We start from the raw sequence: 21,984 nt of genomic DNA, 5'->3' as shown, positions 1-21,984 counted from the left end.
ATAAAATGAACCATATTATATGTCATATGTGGTGGTGACTGTGAAGTAAAGGATATAAATGTTGAATTCTGGTCGGTCAATTTTAGGTATGTCAATTATTTACGTAGATAATGTTTGGCACTAGAAATATTTTTATAATTCATCAAAAAAAAACTTCATGATTGTCCGTTTAGAAATTATATAGGTCACATTCGACTTTGATGGAAAACACTTGCGCTATGATAATAAAATAACAAGTGATATAATAACCTATATTTAAGGAAATTTCGAAGTATTACCGCTTCAAAACTGATGCAAGGCACCCAATAAGCTAACCGAGTTGCCAGAGCATAGAGATTGCAGCATTTGGGGATGTCCTTGTCCAGCAGAATAACATCGAAAAAATTAGAGCTTATTATTGCCTTAAAAAATGTACATCTCTGATTATTTCCCAAAGCATAGCCATGGATGTCAAGAAACAAGTAATGTACAATGAACTCAAAAACAGAACAGCCAGCTCATGCTCCCGAGAGTGCACTGGACAACGATTTATATGCGTTCACGCACAATTTGAATTTTTCTTCAGCTGCGGCCTGCATTTGTTTAATGGTCACCATGTTAAAGAGTGGCAAAGTCATGTTTGAAATATAATGAGTGAGTTTAATGATCATTAACATCCCAGAAATATGTAGTACTCCGTATCTACTAAAACTTCAAATAGTGATGGGTAGTTTTTCAGTATGTGATGGTACGAATTCTTCTACAACTTGAGCAAATAATACATGTACAACAGAATTACCGATTCATGGACATATCACGTAAAAACAAGGGGATAGAATAAAAAACAAAAAAAACCTTGTAATATTTCAAGAAAACCCCATTTCCTATTATCACTTCTTTTAGAGAAACACAGCTTCCCATGAACAAATTACCATTCCAACAAACATCAATCTCAAGTCATCGATCAGGTGATTCAAGAGAACTAATATTATTTTTTTCTAGCCACTTCTGAGAAATTTAACATGACAGATTTGGTCATTTATTTAACTGGGTGACTGATTTCTTTAATGGCAAATTCTAACTGTGCATTCAAGTATTCAATATTGGGTGAAAGATTTAAATTTTGGATGCTAACCTGTGAAGGGCCTTGATGTTTATCAGGGTGCCACTTCAATGCCGACGAGTGAAAACTGCAAGAGTAGAAATGTTTTTTTAGAGAGAAAGTAAATAACATCCATGATTCACTGTTCAGCACCAATTTGAGTTTGATAATCCAGTCATTAGAACTTACGCAGTTTTCACATCTTTCAACTTCAGAGGACCATTTTGTGGCAGACCAAGTACAGCTCTATCTGAACGTGAACCGACAATAAAAGCTTCATCTTCTGAATCAGATTCGTTTGCTGTTTTCCATTCTTTCTGATGATCCCTTGCATTGTAATATGATTCTCTCCAGTCAAAACCAGGAGGAGTTGATCTATGAGAAGTTCCTGCCCATGACCATGAATACCATCTATTTCCAAAAGAAGCTTGAAAGATATGTTCAGGATGATCATCATCGTCTTCAGACGCAAATCCTTTTCGAAACTTACCTAAGTGAAGCATCAACTATGTCAGAAGACTTTTGATGAAGTAATGAAGGTCTTAAAAGAACTCAAAGAGCATAATTCAAGAGGTGTACATAAAAGGAGAAATTACAAAGTACTCCAGGGAGGAAAAAAGATGTTATGCCACTATGGAAAGACGGGAAAATGTAAGATATATCCACAGTAATCAGACAGCAATTTGTTCATTTGTTGTACAGAAATGGCAGATTAGGAAAAACAATGAAGCAGCATAAACTCACGTCTCAGTCTATGGTTGCGAATCTTTTGAGCACGAGAGTCTGACTTCGATCGTCCTTTACTTGTAGAGTTTTTTGGTTTTTCATCAGTGTCCTCGTCCCAATTATTTGCTCCATATGCTTTCTGCTGATCTTTCTGAAACATATAATTGCCAAACAAGTGTTACTAAAACTGACAAAGCTTATCAAGCATCAAACTACAAATAATTTCTTTACAAAATAGGCAATGTAGGTTGTTTCAAAAAAAAAAAAAAAAAAAAAAAAAAAAAAGGCAATGTAGGAAACATGTTCCTCCTATAATGCCTTGGTTCAAAAATAAATCATACGCATTATAGTTATGTTGTTTCCTTATGTTTGGATAGAAAGAAACGGAGGGAAAGGAAGAGAAGAGAAATGGAGGGATGTACCATCCTACGTTTAAATATCTCATGCAAGGAGGGAATTGGAAGGATCTATTTTTCTTTCCCCTTACAATAAACCAAATCCCTCCATGGAGAGATTAGGAAGGAAAGTGGAAGATCACCTTTTCCCTCCTATCACCTACCTATCCTTTCTCTCTTTTTCATCCGCCTTCACTATTGCTATTCAAACGTAGTGTTATATTACTAAATTCTTATTGCTGATATATTATAAATGTAGTCAAATCACCATCCCACAGAATTGGCATTTCGAAGAGTATCTACTAACACACACTGGAGACTAGACAATGCATATAAACCAATCCAATAATTGATAATCCACCCAAATATCTACTGCATAAGAGTACAAATATAACCAATCTCTTACAGTTTGAAATTTGAATAACTATGGAGGTTATAAGACACCATAGCTTCAACTAATAGTCTCTACGAATTAAGAACTTAAGACATACAGCAAAATTTGTCCCTGAAGGGAAACTAAACCGGTATGACCTGTAAATGAAAATAGACAAGATAGTGCAATACCCGAGAAGAAGTTCCTGACTCCCCATATTCAGATAAGAGACTCCAAAGTGCCTTCTTTGCATCAGCTCGCTTTTGGCGAGTCACATATCGGGCATAATTCTGGAATTTTGGTTCTATCATATGAGATCATGAGCAATAAAAGAGGAACTGAAAGACAACATAAAAGGAAAAAACAAGAAAGAGAGGTAAGTACTTTAGATGGTTGTTGGCCTGCGTTGAAGTCCTGGCATGGAACAAGGGAAAGAAACACTAGTCACACACCTTTTCAAGACTTTTGAAACCATATAAACAATAGGGGAAAGATACAAAAGCACTAAAGAAAAAGGTGAGAATAGTTCTATCTTTAAGTTTAGAGTTAAGTTACCTTAAGAACGTGGTCCTTACACAAGCATAAAGAACATATCACGCAAATAAAAAATATTTGGATGAATTATTCTGAATATGTTGTTTCTATAGTGAATTAAATGATAATCCAATCACCTAATCCCCAAACAAACACAGAAAGCATGATATGCAAGATCAAGCAAAGAAAGCCCAACAACTAGGATAGGTATAGTTCAAAGAATTCCATAAGAAGTCCTTACTAAAAACTCAGTGCTCTAAAGTGAAGAGGAGACTTGATAGCAAAACAATGACCATCTTCCAGCATAGAAACACTATTGGAAACAAAAACCTAATAATATAAATTGAAAGTTTGAAACGTCTTAGGCTCATAAACCTGCCCTCAAAATTATCTCTTGCTTTAAGTGTGCTTAAAACCAAATATATGTTGCCACTTGCTTTCAACAAGGAAAAGGAATAGCACAAGTAGTAGCTAAACTCAAACAGACTCTCAAACAAATCCATGTTTCCGTTAAACTTCAACTAGGGAGCTATAGAGCTAAAATTCAAACCCAGATCATTACTACGGTACCTTTCAAGAAAAAGCATACCCTCTCTACAGACTTCGACTCTCCCAAGTATCCAACATTCCAGACTCTAAGCAGGATAATGAGATGAGACAGATAGTTACTTAGTTAGCTATACAAATTGACTCGTCCATTTTGAATCAACTCAGCACATCTCAAGTCATTAACAAATTGAGTCAAATTAGTCTATGCATCTTGAATAACTAAAATATTATTAACAACCAACAAAGAAATACTCCCATTATCATTTTTAAAATAAATTAAAAAATAAAAAACTCATGAATAATTGTTAACTTATGCAGTCAGTCTGATCAATAATTTTGTAGTGGAAGACTCCAACTCTAATGACTGTGCAGAGCAATCTAGTAGTGATATTGATCCTTAAGATGCCCTAAAGTAGGAAGACAATAGTCGTGCTGCTAAGAGCCTCCAATAAGTTTAGCAAATAGCCAATGCTGCAAGCTCAGAATCAAACCAGGGAGAATATCCTATACCAGGCCTGGAAATATTACTACTTCGAGATTCTGCTAATTAAATTTAGAATGAAAAACTGAATAAAGAGAAAGAGGTATGAAATTCTTAAGAAAGCAAACCCATTCCCTGTAATATTGAACTAATAGACATGATTTATCATTACCCTTACTTATATGCCTCAAAACAAATAGGAAATAAGAATTCGAATAGGAAGCTTTTGTATAGGTATAGTACCACAACACAAAATGCCACAAGACTAACAAGCAAGGGAAGTAGATCCCAACTCTTTTTACGGCTTCAATAGTTCCATGAGCTAATTTTCAAATCAACTGTAGAACATTCGCACTACAAAAAGGATTATATTGGATAGAAGACACCCATGGGCTATGTTGAACAGTAAACACTTCTATTAGAAGTCCTTGGCTAAGTTGGCTTCAGTATGTAAGTAGGTTATGTAAGTCCCCAAGATTCAAAGAAACAAGAATTCACGGTGCAATAATGATGGGCGTAGGCTTTAGGCTTATTGCCACATTAGCCACACCATGTAAATATTGGTTCTGTTCTGTTCTTGTTAATCAACTATCATATTCTGTTTCTATGAATCCAAGTCCTAATTGAACTCTCAATCTTGACACAACCGGCTCCAACAGAGGCAATACAGCAATCACCCATTTACTCGTCCATACACCAAAAACCACTCCAATCAACATAAAGCAGTGTTCAGTGAAAAAGTACCTCACTTCCTAGCAATGTAAAGATGAATGGATAAGAACTTGTGACCTAGTCATCTACTATATAACACAGAAACTTCCACAAAGCAAACGAACAATTTGTTCTGCACCGGATTCCCAATCACTGGTACATGTTGGTTGTAAGGAAAATTATTCAAAACTGTCAATCTTTTTCATGTCTGTATCATATCAATATCCATATCCCATAAAATAGCTAGTAACAGTTACTGATTACCTAAGATTTGAGAATTCTATGGTTTCAACCCATATATAGATCACCACTTCTAAAACTTACCAGTAAATACCACTCATCAAGCTAACAATATTTCAATAGTTCAAATCTTAATTTCCAGTTACCCACATACTAAAGATTACATCTTTCTCCTTCCAATTCACACAATTTCTAATTAATTGCACCACTATCAAAATTAAATTAAAACATTCATCTCCACAATATTATCGATATCACATAAATACATAAAATTTTACAAAATAAAATACTGTAGAATTAATTATCTACGAAATAAGGAGGGTAAACTTACAGATTTCCATTTGTTCTTCCATTTTTCATTGAAAATTGGAGTTGAATGGAAAGAAGCAAATTGGGTTGATGAAAAATTAAGCGAATTCCGCGAAATTAATAAGCTGCGGCATCTTGGTAGCGCCTGCATTGATGAAAAATCTGTTCTTTTATCAATGGAGTATCAATTAATTAAAGAATCGATGAAAAAAATTGAAACTTTTTCTGCAATCCTGCTTGGATAAATCGATATTCAGAGTATGAAATTGGGAATTTTTTTTATTTTTTTTTTTGCTTACGCCATCTTTAGGTCTTTGGGAGTTTGGTTGCCTTGATTCAGGCTTCCGTGTTGCGCAGTTTTTTGGTTTGGGTTAGCCCAATTGGGTCGTCTTGTGCTAAGACTCGTGCCAAGTTTACTTGCCTTGGGATATACTAGGCCCGGATCACAGCTCAACTCACTAGTTACAGCCTTACAGGCTTACAGGTCGTTACGCGTCGTGTCACCAACAATTGTAGAAGCATAATCCGAGCCCTGTGTGATCGTGTCATGGTGTGTCTTATTATACTTTTCAATAAAATGTTATGATTACTCATTTGTTTGGAGTCTCACACTCTTACACATTTAATAAATAGCTAGTGTTCGAGGCGAGTAATTGCTCGAATTATTACACATTTAGTATATGTTTGATTCATTTCATTCACTACATTTTGATTATTTATTTGCAAAATAAAGCATGACTTGTGAGATGACAAGTCTTAGTGGCAACTGGCAAGGCAATACATTTGATATTAAATCTTAAAGTTGTATGTCTGAGTCTAGTATATAAACCACACAACAAATTCTTGAATGTAAGTAGATGACAAGGAATAAGAAACCAAAGAACTTAATAGCATGATATTACTTCCTTTGTTTTCAATAGGACAATTTCTTTTTTATAGGTAAGGAGAAGGCGTCCTATTGAACTAGATCCTCTTACAAGTCAATTTGGTTTGGCTAAATTCTCAATGGCCCAACTATTTATTTGGAAAATGCAACTTGGGATTGAAGATAAAAATACGGAGTATAATTTAAAATCTCCATATTTGCCTACCTGGACGAGATCAAATGATCGAAAGATTTGATTAGGATTGGAAATTCAAGTCTATTATCATGTTTATTATACTTGGACGACTTGGTACACAAAGAGGGTATAACATAAGGTTAGGCGAGCAGTGGGATATGGAGTAAAATGACAATTTTGCCATTAGCTAAAGTAGAAAAAGAGAAAGCAAGATTAGTTACTGACAATATTTTTATAACCCTGTACATTATTTATTTATAATTTACTCTTTCCACATATGGAATAAGGTATGTAGTGAAAAAATAATAGATGTAATAAACTATTAAATTACTAATTGCCAATTTTCAATTTTTAATCAACTTTCAAACAATCAAGTTACGAGTATATATAAAAGACCAATCCATAATACTTTGTACACTGGTAGTTGACAATGAGGTTTGATTTAATGTCTAATTAACATCATAATGAAAAAACTAACCAACGTACCACTCCTAATAAAATACAGAACAATTTTGTATAGTAGGCCAAATAATAATAATAATTAAAAAAAAAAAAAAAATCCTATCACATTCATTATGTCCATTTCTAACCAGCTGATAATCTGTTACAAGGACTTACAACAGATACAGATATTACAAATTTAATACTAGTTTATCATTATCCTTAGTTATAATAGTCTTAATAGATTCTTACAAATACCAAATATTGAAAAGAAACCAAATCCATTGAATTTATAATATTGCCAAGTGTTACAATTAGCTCAAAAAATAGAGAATATCCAAACAAATTAATACGAATTAGTACTTTATTAGTTTGGCATCCCTCCACGACTCTATCATGTCAAAAATCATACACAATTTTAATAATTACGAAAAAATAATTTAAATAATTGTATATTTTTTTCAGAAAATAATAGAGGGAGTACATAACTCAAAGTATGTACTTGCCCCCACGATGATAAAGAAATGGTGATGCATCACCTAAATTACCAAACTTTTTATTTAGAATTAGTGGGGCCATTAATTGGAATTAATAAATTTTGTAAAAATGAACATGAATATAATTGGCTACCCTATAACATGATGAGTTCTTGGATTAAATACATGTCACAATATCATATGAAAGAATATATTGTATTATGTTGGTGCTTCTACTATTAATATTCTAATTACACCTAATTGGAATTGTTAGCCAGTAACTACATCATGGAAGTTTTTTTTGAATTGAGCACATATAGTTTTTTTTTTTCTTACACAAATCCTTGAACATAAATGAATAGGAAAACATTCTATTACTACATTAAGGGCATGTTCACATTTATTTATTTTCAGTTCAGTTCAGTTCAGCTCCAATCAGTTCAGTTCAGCTCTTAATTTCCCTCTCTCATAAAATATTCATTTCAGCTCAATTCAGTTCAGTTCAGTTCAGTTCCAATCAGTTCAGTTCAGTTCAGTTCAGCTCCAATCAGTTCAGTTCAGTTCAGTTCAGCTCAGTTCAGTAAATGTGAACAGGCCCTAAATTGATGTTGAAGATTAGTTTTGTTTCCGAGCAAATAATGGGAATCATAATTGACAATTCAATTGTGACAGTCACCAACACAAAGATTAAAACCATCATTTTTAAGGGTGGTTTAGAAAAATTACATAACTTTAGTGCCTACTTAAGTGAGGATTTAGAGATCGATGGTGTTAAGTTTATTAGTATTTTATCAATGCAGTTTTTTGGTTGGAGATTGTTTGTGACTATAGGATGAAAACTCTAATTAGGTTATTTTAACAACATGATGAAATCATCTTAAGGTTGAGTTACAATCAAAACACAAGTGGTAGATAAAACGCGATATATTAGGTCATTTTTTCATCCTTTATCTCTCGCTTGCGATAAATAATTCCCTCAAACACTTGTGATCGATTAGTCACACAATTTTAACCAAGGAAATCATTTATTAGTCATTGCGTGCAACAATTATTCTAAAGGTTAGATTTAGGGCATGTTCTCTTCAGTTCAGTTTTAGTTCAGCTCTTAGTTTTCTTCCCTCATAAACAATTCATTTCAGCTCTATTCAGTTCAGTTCAGTTCATTTCAGCTTTAATCAGTTCAGTTCATTTCAGCTCAATTCAGTAAATCATGACAAGTCTTTAAGCCCATATTTTACCAACCTCAAAATGAATAGGTGAAAGTGAAATAGAAAAAAAAATAAAAAAAAATAAAGAGTTGATGTCAATCAATGTATATATGAGCGATTGGATTTATGATGAACAATCAAGAAAATAAAATGAAAAGAGTTATAGTCAATCAAGGACAAATTGAAGGAGCTTTTGTCAATCAAGGATGACACCTTCTCATTGCACGTGTAAACTTGGCTAACATTAGAGGCATCCAAGATAAGCCGGTGAATATCAACTTCCCCACAAAAGTCTACAAATTTTCTTTTAATCAATTAAAATTAAGATTATTTGGGAAATGAAAATCCATGAAAGCTCTTTTTATATAATTTTTTTGCAATATTGTACATTTTACAATAAGCTTATACTCCGTATATATACAAATTTTCTTTTAATCAATTTAAATTAAGATTATTTGGGAAATGAAAATCCATGAAAGCTCTTTTTATATAAAGAGTAATATATTGATAATAGTTTGTGTTAAGGAAAAACGACTCGTGACTAGTGATTATATGTAACATGTCAATGATGTATTGAGATCGTTGTTTTCAATGATTGTTGACATTGTCTATGTATAGTATGATACATTACATACATCAATACGTCACATGTACGTGTCTAATATTATTATTGGATACAAAACCTACACACAATATGCATTCAACCTAGACTCTTAATTATTACTCCGTATATATACACCAAGATGATCCAAACGTATCAAGTACATATCCCTTAATACATGCTCTCTAGTCTAGAATTCAAAGCAACTTTTTACCTCTTAATCTCTTATGAACCTATTAAAGTCATTTCTAGATTATTTCCATAACAATATAACAATAATTCTATAATTCCTAACCTAAATCAATAATAAAATGCCAGCAACAATGTATAAACACAATCAAAACTTATAAAATTTGTTATGCATAATAATGACATTTTTAGTAAACAAAGATCACAAAACCAAAAAATTTCTACAGCCTGTGTCCAATTGGACATTAGTATTACACCCTGTCCAATATAACATTCCAAACAAAATTAAAAATATTTTTAAATAAAAAAAAAATTGTAAAAATAATTTTTATTTTATTTTAAAAAAGGGAGGCTTAGCTGGCAGTTGTCTATATATTACAACCTTATTCAACGCCGCAGAATGATTGTCGGAGCAGCAAATAAAAACTCTAAAATTTTCTATAAATAAAAACTCTTAAAAAGTTTTTCATTTGAGCTATTGCATTTTCTCTCCAAAATATTAGAGTTTTCCCAAAAAGCCCTTCAATTTCTCCTCCTAACAAGAGTTTTTGTGGAAGCTTTTGAAGGGAAGAGAAAAGGGTAAAAGAGTAAATTCACAAAGAAAAAAAAATGGGAAACTGCGCAAACAAGCCGTTGACAACAGAAGGAGAAGCCCCGGTTGAAGTACCGGAAACAACGGTGGACAGAGAAATTAAAGTTGATCAAAACAAGGTTTCATCTCTCGCTCAAATGTTAGAGGTCATTAATCATATAATTATGTACTATATTATTATTGTTGTTGTTTTTCTTATTAATTCGGAGGTAACCATGTTTGATATGTCCCCGTCTCTAAAAGTCCTTTTTGTTTTGACTTTTTATATTGAAAATAATCGTCATATAAACACAAAGAATATTTTAGAATGGGTGGAGTAAGATTTTAATTTGACATGCATATAATTTATTTCTGCATAATCTTGTTTATTGATTTGGATTCATATTGATAGGAATTTCGTATTATTATTAGAAAAATTTTAAATTCAAGACGATACGTGATTTTATTTTAATAAATTCTGAAGTAAAGATTATTTTACTTGTATATTTTATGTATGTTTTTCTTTTTCTAAGGTACTACATAAACATGATTTTACGATATAGGGTTTTATTGAAGTGTTGTGCTATCATATAGAGGAATATAAATATCAGAATATACTTCGTATTAGAATTTTTTATTGTTAGAGTACTATTATGGAAAATAATATTCGGAACATCATCTCAAAATTTTTTAGCGGAAGAGTATATACATATTGCCTTTGTCCCAATATTCTTGTCGTTTCTATTAAAAAAATAAAATAAAAAAATCTTCATTGTGTTATTGTGTATAATATAGTAATAGTTGCAATAATATTTTAATGTTCGAATCATAATACTTCGTATAAAATTTGTACATTAATGTAAATTATTTTTAATTATAACAAATTTGGACTTTTATTTAAGTTATCAAGTGTTTGTATCTGGCCTTTAGTTTTCTTTTCTTTTGTCCAACTTTTTCAAAAAATGCCATCCGTGGTAAATTTGTCAAATAATTGGTTTTACTTCGTCTCTATTTGTTCTTCCTTAAACCATCTTTTTGTATCTAAAAAAAGTCTAAATGAATGGAAAATCTAAATGTAATTGTAGGATCATTATTTTAAACGTACTCTAAAAACAAATTTTCACTATGGTCATATTTGCAAAAGAGAATACTTGTACTTCATAATCTGTTAAAATATGCTTGTCGCAAAATTATGATTTTTGACTTTTTTAAAAAAATACTCCTACCAAATGTTTATTGTACCACTCCATAAACTTTGTATTTTATCAAAAAAAATAAAAAATAAAAAAAATCTAAAATTAGAAAGCCTAATTTCTCAAAGGTCACAATTGACGAAATCCGAACTTGAAAATTACGTGATCAATATTGACAAGTCTCTTAGTTTAGTTCATTTTCAGATGACATAGTTTTGACATGTTTTGTTAGTTTTACAATTTGGAAACGTAATTGTAGATGTTGATTATCGATAATGATATCATACAATACAAACAAATTAACGATAAAATTTTATCATCAATAATTTTCACCATCAATTTTTGAAAATGTCATGGACTACTATCAACAACTACAACAAAAAGAATAAAAATTTAATAGCTATAGTAATTTATTTCTCAAGTAAAAGTTAGAAAGTAAAACTTTGTAAATTAGGGTGAAATCACACGAATATAAAATTTTGACCCTATAATTTTAATTTGTCGATCAAACATCTTCATCTTTTAACTTTAACTTTTGAGTATATCGTGTGCTATAATATAATTAGCTCTTATTATTTAGTGACACGTAATTTGGGAGTATGTCATGATCATGTATGCCTAATAAAAATCGACATTTTTTTGAGGGTATCTTTTTCTTAAAACTACTCGTACATAATAAAAGGGTACAAAACGAGGAATCTTGTCCTTAAATCCCATTAATTACTTGTTAAAAACACTATAATTGTCAATTTTGAGTGTTGTCCTTTCTTTCACAGCTGTTTTTGGGACCCAAATACTCAGTCCATCTTTTCTTTATGTGGTCATGTTGATTGTTGAAGGAAAAAACACCCAAATATGTCTGATTTGCCTCCTGTTTATTATTTGCTCTTACCTTTATGTCTTTGTATTCCTTGCAACATTACTTTGTCTTCTTAAAGTGTAGTTTCTTCCACTCCCTTGTTTTTTTCATTTTAATTCCGCCTTTGTACATTTGTCACTTCTAACTTTGTCGTCCCTACATGTTTGCACAACACATACCAGTCATTTCCGTCTATATTATTGTCCTGTATTTTACAATATAATTTCATATGTTAGGTATACATTATTGTTGTTGTATGATATAGAATGAAAGGGAAGTAAATTATAAGTATATGCCGTATGACTTTTTTAGTTCATGTAATGGCATAAGAATCTTTCTACATGAACTATTGAATGTATTTGGACGAAGTTGTTGGATGAACATGCGTGCATGACAACGTACATGACATTACTAATTTATTTGTCATAGGCTAAGTCTTCAATGTTTGTTTATGATTGTGTTACATCATAAGTTTTCAATGTTTGTTTGTGATTGTGTTACATTATTAGTTTATTTGTCATAAGAACAACATCTCATGAACTCTCTTTGTTTACAGGATGATGGAAAGAAGCCGGAAGCTGAGAGCGCCGTAAAACCAACTGAGGAGAAGGCCTCAGAGCAATCAAAGGTTGAGGAAGTAGCCAAAGAAGTGGCTGTTGAGACTAAGAAAGAAGAAGCTCCAACACCGGCTGCTGAGCCGAAGAAAGAAGAGGCTAAGCCAGCAGCCTCTGAGCCCAAGAAAGAAGAGGCTAAGCCAGTTGTGGCTCCAGCTCCAGAGGCAGCCCCGGCTCCAGCTCCAGCTGCTGCCGCAGCTCCAGCTCCAGCTGCAGCCGCGGCTCCGGCTCCAGCCACAGCTGAAAAGAAATGAGAGGCTAAATGAAGAAATATTTAATGTCGATTTGCTGTTAAAAGAAAAAAATGAGCAAAACTAAAAAAAAGAAAATATACAAAAGAAGAAAAAAAAAAAATTGAATGATAATAAGTTTGTGATTGGGTAGGACAAATTTTTAATTGAAACATTACATTAGTTTATTGGGGATTTTGTTTAAATGAATATGTGTATGTGAATGTATGGGGCCAATGGAGAGTGTTTTATGATTTTTTTTTTTTCCCTTTTGTGGTGTTTTTTTAGTGAGGGGAGATTGAGTTTCATGAATTTGTTATTTCTTTGTAAACATCTTGATATTTTGGAATGTTAATTAAAATTGCTCTTATTTATTTATTTATACGAAGTATATTGTGTTAATAATCTTAATAAATGCACTATTTTTTTTTCCCCTAATAAATGCACTATTTATTTTTATTTTTATTTAAAAAAAGAAAAAAAGAAAAAAGACAAACTTATGCTTGTATATAGGTATTTATATTTAGGATTGTTACTGCTAAATGATGTACTACCTTAAATCATATGGTGTTGTGATGTATATAGTTTTTAAAAATTAGGCCAGAGTACAACAAATTAAAAGATCATCTTCACAAGATTAGGCCCTGTTCTTTTGAGCTTCTGGGCAGAGCAGAGCAAAACAGATTTCGGCAGAGCAGAGCAGAGCAGATTGAAGCAGAGCAGAGCAGGGCAGATTGAAGCAACTATTTTTAAGCAGAGCAGGGCAGAGAGCAGAGCAGATTTCAGCAGAGCAAAGCAGCTCTAAAGAACGGGGCCTTAGTGTTGATCTTGTCTTTTACTAGATTCTGTCTTCACAAGATTAACGTCTAATCCCTTAGAATATATTGCTTTCACAAGCTTATTATATGCCTTGAGAAGTTAAGATCAATGATGCAATGTTCCATAATTGAATTTGGAAGGTATAATGGCAAGGATTGATAAAGTTTTTTTTTTTTTATTATTATTATTATTTTTTTCCCTAGTAGTTCTTTGAGAATACATGAATCTATCCAAAATCAACTTCAATCTTATAAACCACCTTAAAATTTCCTCTTTGCCTATGTAGTAATCCCTCCGTTTTTTCTTTACTTGCAATTATTTGACTGAACACACTACTCAAAACGGTTGCAGCTTCAAAAAAAATTAAATAAATAAAATAAATGGATGGAGTACATTTTCTTACACTCATGAAATTTGTATACTACTCGTATGATCTATGAAGTTTTCCCGGCCGAAAAAAAAAGTTTGCTTATTGGGCTTAAGTGGGCCTCTAGCCTTGTTGGGCTTGTTACTGGCCCGCTATAACACAGTAAGTTGACTCCCATCCATTTGACCCGAGACCTTGTACTTCTTCCCTCTTTGAGGCTCTTTCAAGTTTCAAGTCATTTTATTTCTTAATTTCTTGGCCAAAAGAAGGATTAGATATGTCTAGGTTCTGTTTGGTTAATTAGATTTTGTATTTCTTGAAAAAAAAAATTAAATTTTGTCTAAAATTATTTTAACATATTTGAACTTAATTTATTGAAATTTATCTGACTTATTATTTCTTAATAAGTTAAAATAAGATGAAACAGATAGATCTTTATTAGACGTGTCAGGCCATTAGTGAGCCATATGCCGGCCAAACCACTCATCGCGAAGGCCATCCCAAGGAATAGGACAATGGCAAGGCATGGCCTTCAACATAGTTTGACATGCCAAAGCACGGGAATCCAACCGTGCTTTTCTCGTACCATGGCATGTTGGTCGATGCAAAATGAGACCCTTTGAGTTTATGACAATTCTTCAAATTAAAGAGACCTTTCAGCCTTGCATAACCAGCACTAGCATGGCCCTTGTCACTAACTGTATGCAATGCAAGTATTTGATCTTAATTTTATGCGTTCAATCCTACATTTAAAAGTTGTATACGATTTTATAGAGTATAGACCGTCGTATAATGAAATTCACGCATATACCAAGATTGATATATGCTTGTATATACATAGTGCTTCGTATTTTTTCTATTAGGGAGAAAAGAATATGTACTTTATATTAGGCATAGAATGAGGTAAAAGAATTACATCATTACCTATGCATAGATTTAATGCTACCCTAGTACAGTATATATACTTCATATTTCTTCTCAAAATATACTTGGTATAAGTACAGTGTAAGAAATCAGCAGCCAACATCAAAACTTGAGAGCTTATAATAAAATCCATACTTAACACCTTCATCAAGTCTCTGGATCTGATGCTCTCTCAATTTCGATTTATCTAACACGTATAAACAGAATAATAAGAAACAATAATAGTAAAAACAAAAAGAAACGGAGGCAGTATAACAAAACGCGCAAATTGAAGGAAATTTGGGAATACCTTCTTGAATTGCCTTAGAAAATCTTAGTTAAATATATATACTTAAACAATGGAGGGTGAGTTCTTGGTTCCTTCCATTACTTTAAATTCCAGGCCTTGTTTATCTGCTTCAACAACGGTTGAACAAGTTGATGGAATAATCATTTGTTCTTTGCTCTTTGCCCACAAGAAACTGTAGAGCCCGCAAACTAGCAAAATTCCACCTATCACACTGAAAATAAAACGCATGTAAAAACATACTTTGTAATTAGCTAGGCCTTATTTACTTTTCCACTTAATTTAGAAAATAAGTTCAGATAAGGATTAATTAATAAGATCATATAATTTCTAACAAGGGTCACCTTTTAAAGTTTAATAAACTCTGGAAAAACCGGAAAGTTCAAATAGTTCAGACAAGTGAAAATCATCTTTATTGAGTATCATAAGTAATTAATTACTCATTTAGCATATTAAACTTCTTGGTTAGTTTGAGTAAAATGATAAATAAATGAAATAAGTACATGTAAGATAGAGTAATTAGTATATAGTTAGATTTTTTTTTTTTGAGGAAATAGTTAGAAAATTAAAATTTAGAGATATAATATATGTAATTAAATTATAATATGATAATTCATCTCCATGTGACAAGATATAAATTCATCCTTAGGGTTCCATCGTGACTTCGTGAGAGAAGACACCCCTTATCTTGGTGTATTATTCTTTACAAAATAATTAAATAAAATTGTAACAATCATTACATAGTACATACTACAAGTACAATTAAAATTTAAAAAGTTCAATATATACTTAATGTTTTGACTTTTCAATATTTGTCACGTTTAAATTTATGAAACTTGACACACTTATAAAAAAAGAACAACACATTAAAGGTGATAGGTCAAATTTAGAAGTTGACATTTGCCAATAATATAGTGCATAAATGAGAAATTTAGGTAATAACCTGCCCAAAGTGATGATCTCTCCAAGCAAAAGAACAGAACAAAGCATAGTAAGGATAAGCCCCAAAGGAGTCCACAATGCTAGAAATACTGGCCCCTTCTTCTCTATCACATATGCTTGTAAATAGTATGCCACTCCTGTCACCACTATTCCCTGTTTCAATAAAATTTTAAACTATGCATGAGGGTTGTTTGATATTAAGATTAAAAGTAAATATTTCGTGCACGTGTCACATATTGTGACATTAAACTAAACTAAAGACGGCTACTTTGAATCTTGAAAGAATATTATCCTTTCTTCTGAAATGCAAAATCTTGTATGAGCTGAACTTATAATAACTACTTATTGTAAGATTAGAGTCGTGACTTCATAGGTTTTAGTAACTTTGTCATATTTGATATCAAGTACTTGTTGATTTACATCCACGATATTACAATAGAAATGTTAAATACAGCTCCAATCCTCAATATATGTTTCAGTATTTTTTTTTTTTCCCGCTTTATAATGCACAACGTGTGATGGTTAGAAAGAATAGACGAAAAGAAAGAAGAGAGAAGTGTATTTAGTAACATACACAATAAGCAACGGCTAGAAGACGGATGTTCCAACCAAGCATCCATTCGGAAGGACGACGTTCCACAAGAATAGCTATTGCAAATGACTGAATTGAACTCAAGAAGCAACTTAGTGCTGTGAACAAAAGCTTTGACGGGTACCCTTTCATGATTCGAGCCTATTTTATTTTATCAAAAAAAAATGATGATTTATTAAACATCAAAATCATGCACATGAAAATAAATAGTAGTAAGTGACTTTACAACAGTATAATGCGCAAGGTACGATTTATAACATTAGGAGTTTAGGACATGAGTAACACGATATGTATATGATGTATGAGTGAATATAAATCATTGTTGGTGGTGGGTTAGATTTTGTACCCTTTGTAACTACTTTTGGGGTACACTACTTGAAATTGAAGTTACTTTAACTAATGTAAATCTTTGAATTGTGGAGTACATCTTATCGGATATAAAGATTTGACAAAAATATTAGAGTTTTTTTAAATGTACGTCTGATTTACGATAATGTGATAAAAAAGTTTATATGTACAACTGTAACATAGATATGGAAACTACACATGAAAAAACCTGAACTTGACAATTTTGTCGGATATAGATTGTACATTATATTGAATTGTACGACTATTACATACGAGTAGATATTAAAGTTTACAAATAAAAAATGCATCATGAACTTGAGTACTTGATCATTTTGTCGGATATAAATTAAATTATGATGTAAAATATGCGCTCTATCCATCTTTTGTCACATTTAGACTTTTGTAAATATTTACAAACTTTAATTATTAATTTAATAGTAATTTGTCTCATTTACATTTTCAAAATATATATATATACAGAGTATTTATAGATATATATAAATGATTGATTCATGCATTGGCAAACGTGAACAAAACGTCTCAACATAATGTAATAGTAATAAGAAAATAGGTGCATATTACGTTACCTGTATCACAATCCAGAGAGCCCAAAATGTGTTACCAGTGAGCAAGATAAAAACACCCTTAATCCAAGTGGGGCCGGAATGGGTTTGAGTCTGTGGCGGCTGGTTAGCTGCTGGGTGACCAGCCAACAAGTGAGGATGGCTAAATAGCTTGATGGAAGGACCCTTATAAAGTGCGAGAGTCGTGGCACCTCCCAAGCATATCACCACGCCAAATAGCTTCGCTATCCCTGAGGCTGTCTTTATTTTCCATACCTCTAATCTAAAACAATTAAACAACAACACGTTTACTCGTTAGAAAAACCGTTATATACCATGTTAGCTTGTAACACAGTTTTTTTAACGTGTCCATGTCAAATGTTTAAGTATCATAAGATTATTTATTTACTTATTATAGTATTTCCTTGAAAATAAATCGAAAATGAGTTAGTTTTACAAGTGTTCATAGACACGCATTAGGAAAACAATGGTACAATTATTAATGACAACGACCAGACGATAACCACAAATACCGACTCCTCAGTTTAATTTAAGATACTAAGATGAATGTTTGCCACTGTTAAATATATATGGTCGTCCCATGATATGATTACAGACAATATAATTTGCACCCTAATTAATCAATTTACCTACTGTAATAATCTTTTGCAAAAGCTAAGAGATTCCTTTTATTAATTAATCTATATGTACGTACTTCTAAACTGTACAAAAAGAAGTTTTGAATTAAAATGTAGCATAAAGTTAGAAATACTTAGATATTAAGCATCATTTGCACCATTTTCGATTGATATGCGACCTTATTAATTTTTATGTTTACAGTATTAGTCTTGTAGAATTTAGACTAGCTACTGTACTAAAATAATTTAAGCATCATTATTATCTAAATTATTATCATTATTATTAACCATTAAGTGGTGTAAAATCAGTTTAAGGTTAATTACTTGAATAAGTGTGTGAGACATCAGTTCTTATCCTAAACAGCAAACTCAACTAATATAATCACTAGTGAAAACAGATTGCGAAAAGGATGTTGAATGCACAGTACAAAACAAAACCAATTGGATTTACCTAATTCTCTTCCCTTCTAGTTTGCTCTTTAGTGAAACGTTCACTGTTTAACCTTTTTTTTTTTTTTTTTTTCTTTTAATTATTAGTGTTCGAGCTTAGCTCGTTAATAGCTTAGGTTATTTTTAGCATAGTTCATGAACATGATCATTTGCATTTTGAGTTTTGAGTAAGAGCTTGAACGAACTTAACTGAACTGGATTAATTAAATATTAAACGAGCTTTGAAAAGGAATTCATATATACATGCATCCATATTAATGAATTCATTTTAATGTTAGTCAATCTTTCTATAGAAAGAAAACTATGAACAAATTTTCATGAGTAATAAAATCTTTGTTTTATGTAAAGAATTAAAGATATGCAATTTGATCGAGCTTGTTCACACCCCCATTTTTATAAAAGTAGTTGTGCTGATTGGCTAACAACAAATCACATACAAAGTTAATTAATGACTAGAGATATATCTTTTTTACCTTGTTTAGTTAGCCGTCTAATTAAATGTCTAATTGTTAATTTGTAGGAGTCAAGTAACAAGCTAAGTGTTTTCTTAGCTTTCCGTACGTTGCATGGAATCTCTATTGACAAACTCGAGCATTAATTAATTTAATTTAAGAAAATGCTATACACCACTAACCACATTTATGAATGGTATCACATCCTTATACAATGTGATCATGAATTGATCAATGCATGATTGGTTAATAAATCACCATATTTTAGATTACTTGCTTTCACCTTATATGAAATCTCTCTCAAAGTAAAAAATAATGGGAAACTTTGTTCGAAAGTATTCACTCGCTATTATCTTTTTTATCTGTCTCATTTTTATTTGTCACAGTTTTAAGAGCTGGGTATTAATTGATTGTGTAATATTTATTTTGTACCACTAGAACTTAGGAGAAGCATAAAGTGAAAGTTGTGGATCTAATTAAAGGTGATGAAATCTTTTAGAAACGAACGAAGTAGTAAATCTAATAACAGCAAACAAACTATTTGTTGTAGATTAACTTAAATGAAGAGGCATAGCTCCCGTGGGGATTTATAGATTTATAGTGGGATCAGATTGAGATGAATAGTACAGCACTAAAATGACTTCCACCATTTTTTATACTTCGTTTTTTTTTTTTTTTTTTTTTTTTTTTTGGTTATCAGTACTTTACTTTAGACTTTAGAGCACCTGCTGTGAATAGCCAATAGCCCATTTGCCAATCCAAAAAAACGTACAGACAACAAGTCAAATCAATATAATTTGGTGGTGCTCAATTAAATCTTCCTCCAAATCCATTATCCTAAAGTTAAATTACAAAAAATCACAAAAAAGATAAGAAAACAAATTACCCATTACTCTGATTTGGATTTTGTCAATTTATACAGCAATTATTAGGATTTTCTGTTACTTCCACTTGAATAATGCTAGGCTTCTTGAATAATCGATGACTAGTTTGGGTTAATGTTGCGTGACAGTGAAACTTAAATGATTATGTTATTAGATCAAATATAGGTCAGGATTGTATCCCAAAATCATATTGTTAGAGGATCAACTTAACCAAAAGTTTAAGCTGGTGGTAGAGGCCTAGGAATATGTTAAATACTCTATCACTCTCCCTCACATGAAAGACCGTTTGGGCTTGAATGTGGATGCAGCACAAGCCCTCTCATACCCGGCGTGAATTAATTCCACTTTAAAGGAAGGCTGGATGAGATTAAACCCATGACCTCTATGTCACGTTGGCTCCGATACCATGTTAAAAATAATATGACGGCTCAATAATATGTTATATACTCTCTATCACATATGACAACAATCTATTTAACGATGATTATTTGGAAAATCTATTTCAAACAAATTATGACGCTAATGTGATGTAATTAAGGATGATAAAAAATGATGTTACTATTTGCGAAGTATATATCTCTTTCATTTCCTCCTACTACCACTCTCCCCACCACTCTAAAGTAGGGTACATTATGTTTGATGTGTTACGTCTAGTTTGAAAATACGACAATATTATAGTACAAGTGTGTTATGGCTTAAGCATGACTATATGTGCTATATTTAGATGAAAGTCATTCAATGAAAAAAAAAAAAAGTACTAATTAAAGACATGATACAGTAATATTTTATAGTTTCGTACGTACCTAAAAAGAACAGCAAGGAAGAAAGTAATGACAGGAAGACAATTGGTTGTAGCAGCACCCATGGTTGCTGAAGTATAGGTCAAGCCAATGCCATACAAGTCCAAACTCAATGTTATCCTACAAAATTACAAGAAGTTTTATTTACCACATGTTAATACTAGCATGATCAATACCAGGCATATTTCAGATCACATACATGTTAATTTCAAACTTACCCAAATAAAGACATTGCGAATATTTGCCAAAATTTCTTGAATGACATCGGGGGTATATTATTCCTACATAAGAAATAACAGATATTATTAAGTCATCAACAATAATATATAATTCATGTTTCAAAAATTGAAACAAAAAACAGTTTTATGATAGGTTGAATATTGAACAGTTGTGCATGATATATATAAAGGATATATTTTGACTCCTAAGAATCCTAGTGGTAGGATTTGAACTTGTGATCCTAGGTACGTGTAAATCTTTCCACTAGTCCAAGCAATAAACATATTATGTGAAGTTAATAAATAACATACCTTTCGAGAAAGAGGGCTACAGGACCTAGAAAGATGGTGGCCATGGCCTGTCTGTAGAAGGTGAATATGAAATTATTCATGCCAACGTTGAATGCAGCCTTAGAGAGCAAGAACATACCAGTATATAGGGTTTGTATGAAAAACACAACAAGAATTGGTTTACTAAGTGCCATTTCAATAGTATTATTGATAGTTGATCAACTAATCAATTTATGAATTGAATGAGTTTGTATATATTTTCTTGTGCTTGTAAAACATACACATCTATGTAAGAATGAGTTTGTGTGTGCATTATATATATACAAGTATCAATATGTGTATGATATATAGTGTGATGAGAGTGATATGACATGAGTGGTTAGTGAAGATACTTTAAAGGAAACAAAAGTGAAGTAAAAAACTAGTGAGTAAGGAAGAAACTAAGTAAAAATCTTTGGCATGTGGCCCACATAAAAGTTGATTATAGTGCTGTCTATGTAGGTTTAAGCAAAGCAAGAAATAAGGAGGAAGTGAACAATAGGCCAACAACAAGATTGGAATCATTTTT

At 31.8% G+C, this 21,984-nt stretch overlaps 3 protein-coding genes across 4 annotated transcripts; 1 reads left to right on the top strand and 2 right to left on the bottom strand.

Annotated features, from left to right (window-relative positions):
* Positions 1-145: 145 nt before the first annotated feature.
* Positions 146-5,712, bottom strand: LOC145602876 (uncharacterized). The gene is made up of 7 exons (XM_081659030.1): positions 5,422-5,712; positions 2,960-2,989; positions 2,767-2,865; positions 1,826-1,958; positions 1,271-1,571; positions 1,115-1,169; positions 146-572 (listed from the first exon to the last, which is right to left on the bottom strand). The coding sequence occupies exons 1-7, from the start codon at positions 5,548-5,550 to the stop codon at positions 498-500; spliced, it is 822 nt and encodes a 273-aa protein (XP_081515156.1). The 5' UTR covers positions 5,551-5,712; the 3' UTR covers positions 146-497.
* A 4,071-nt stretch (positions 5,713-9,783) lies between these two features.
* Positions 9,784-13,469, top strand: LOC145602828 (uncharacterized). 2 transcript variants are annotated; one of them, XM_081658987.1, is made up of 2 exons: positions 9,784-10,113; positions 12,555-13,469. In XM_081658987.1, exons 1-2 carry the CDS (start codon positions 9,985-9,987, stop codon positions 12,864-12,866), a joined length of 441 nt encoding a protein of 146 aa, XP_081515113.1. In that variant the 5' UTR covers positions 9,784-9,984; the 3' UTR covers positions 12,867-13,469. The 2 variants fall into 2 exon arrangements, with proteins under 2 accessions (XP_081515113.1, XP_081515114.1); XM_081658988.1 differs by having other exon boundaries at positions 9,784-10,086; positions 12,555-13,251.
* Positions 13,470-14,813: 1,344 nt separating this feature from the next.
* Positions 14,814-21,716, bottom strand: LOC145602295 (WAT1-related protein At5g64700-like). Its single transcript, XM_081658482.1, has 8 exons — positions 21,438-21,716; positions 21,126-21,188; positions 20,911-21,027; positions 17,708-17,966; positions 16,755-16,913; positions 16,182-16,333; positions 15,242-15,452; positions 14,814-15,139 (listed from the first exon to the last, which is right to left on the bottom strand). The coding sequence occupies exons 1-7, from the start codon at positions 21,608-21,610 to the stop codon at positions 15,284-15,286; spliced, it is 1,092 nt and encodes a 363-aa protein (XP_081514608.1). The 5' UTR covers positions 21,611-21,716; the 3' UTR covers positions 14,814-15,139; positions 15,242-15,283.
* Positions 21,717-21,984: the final 268 nt, after the last annotated feature.

The sequence above is a fragment of the Chenopodium album genome, chromosome 21, assembly GCF_948465745.1.
Source record: "Chenopodium album chromosome 21, dcCheAlbu1.1, whole genome shotgun sequence".
NCBI lineage: Eukaryota > Viridiplantae > Streptophyta > Magnoliopsida > Caryophyllales > Amaranthaceae > Chenopodium > Chenopodium album.
The sequence above is the reverse complement of the archived record's forward strand: the minus strand, read 5'-3'. Positions and strand labels throughout refer to the sequence as shown.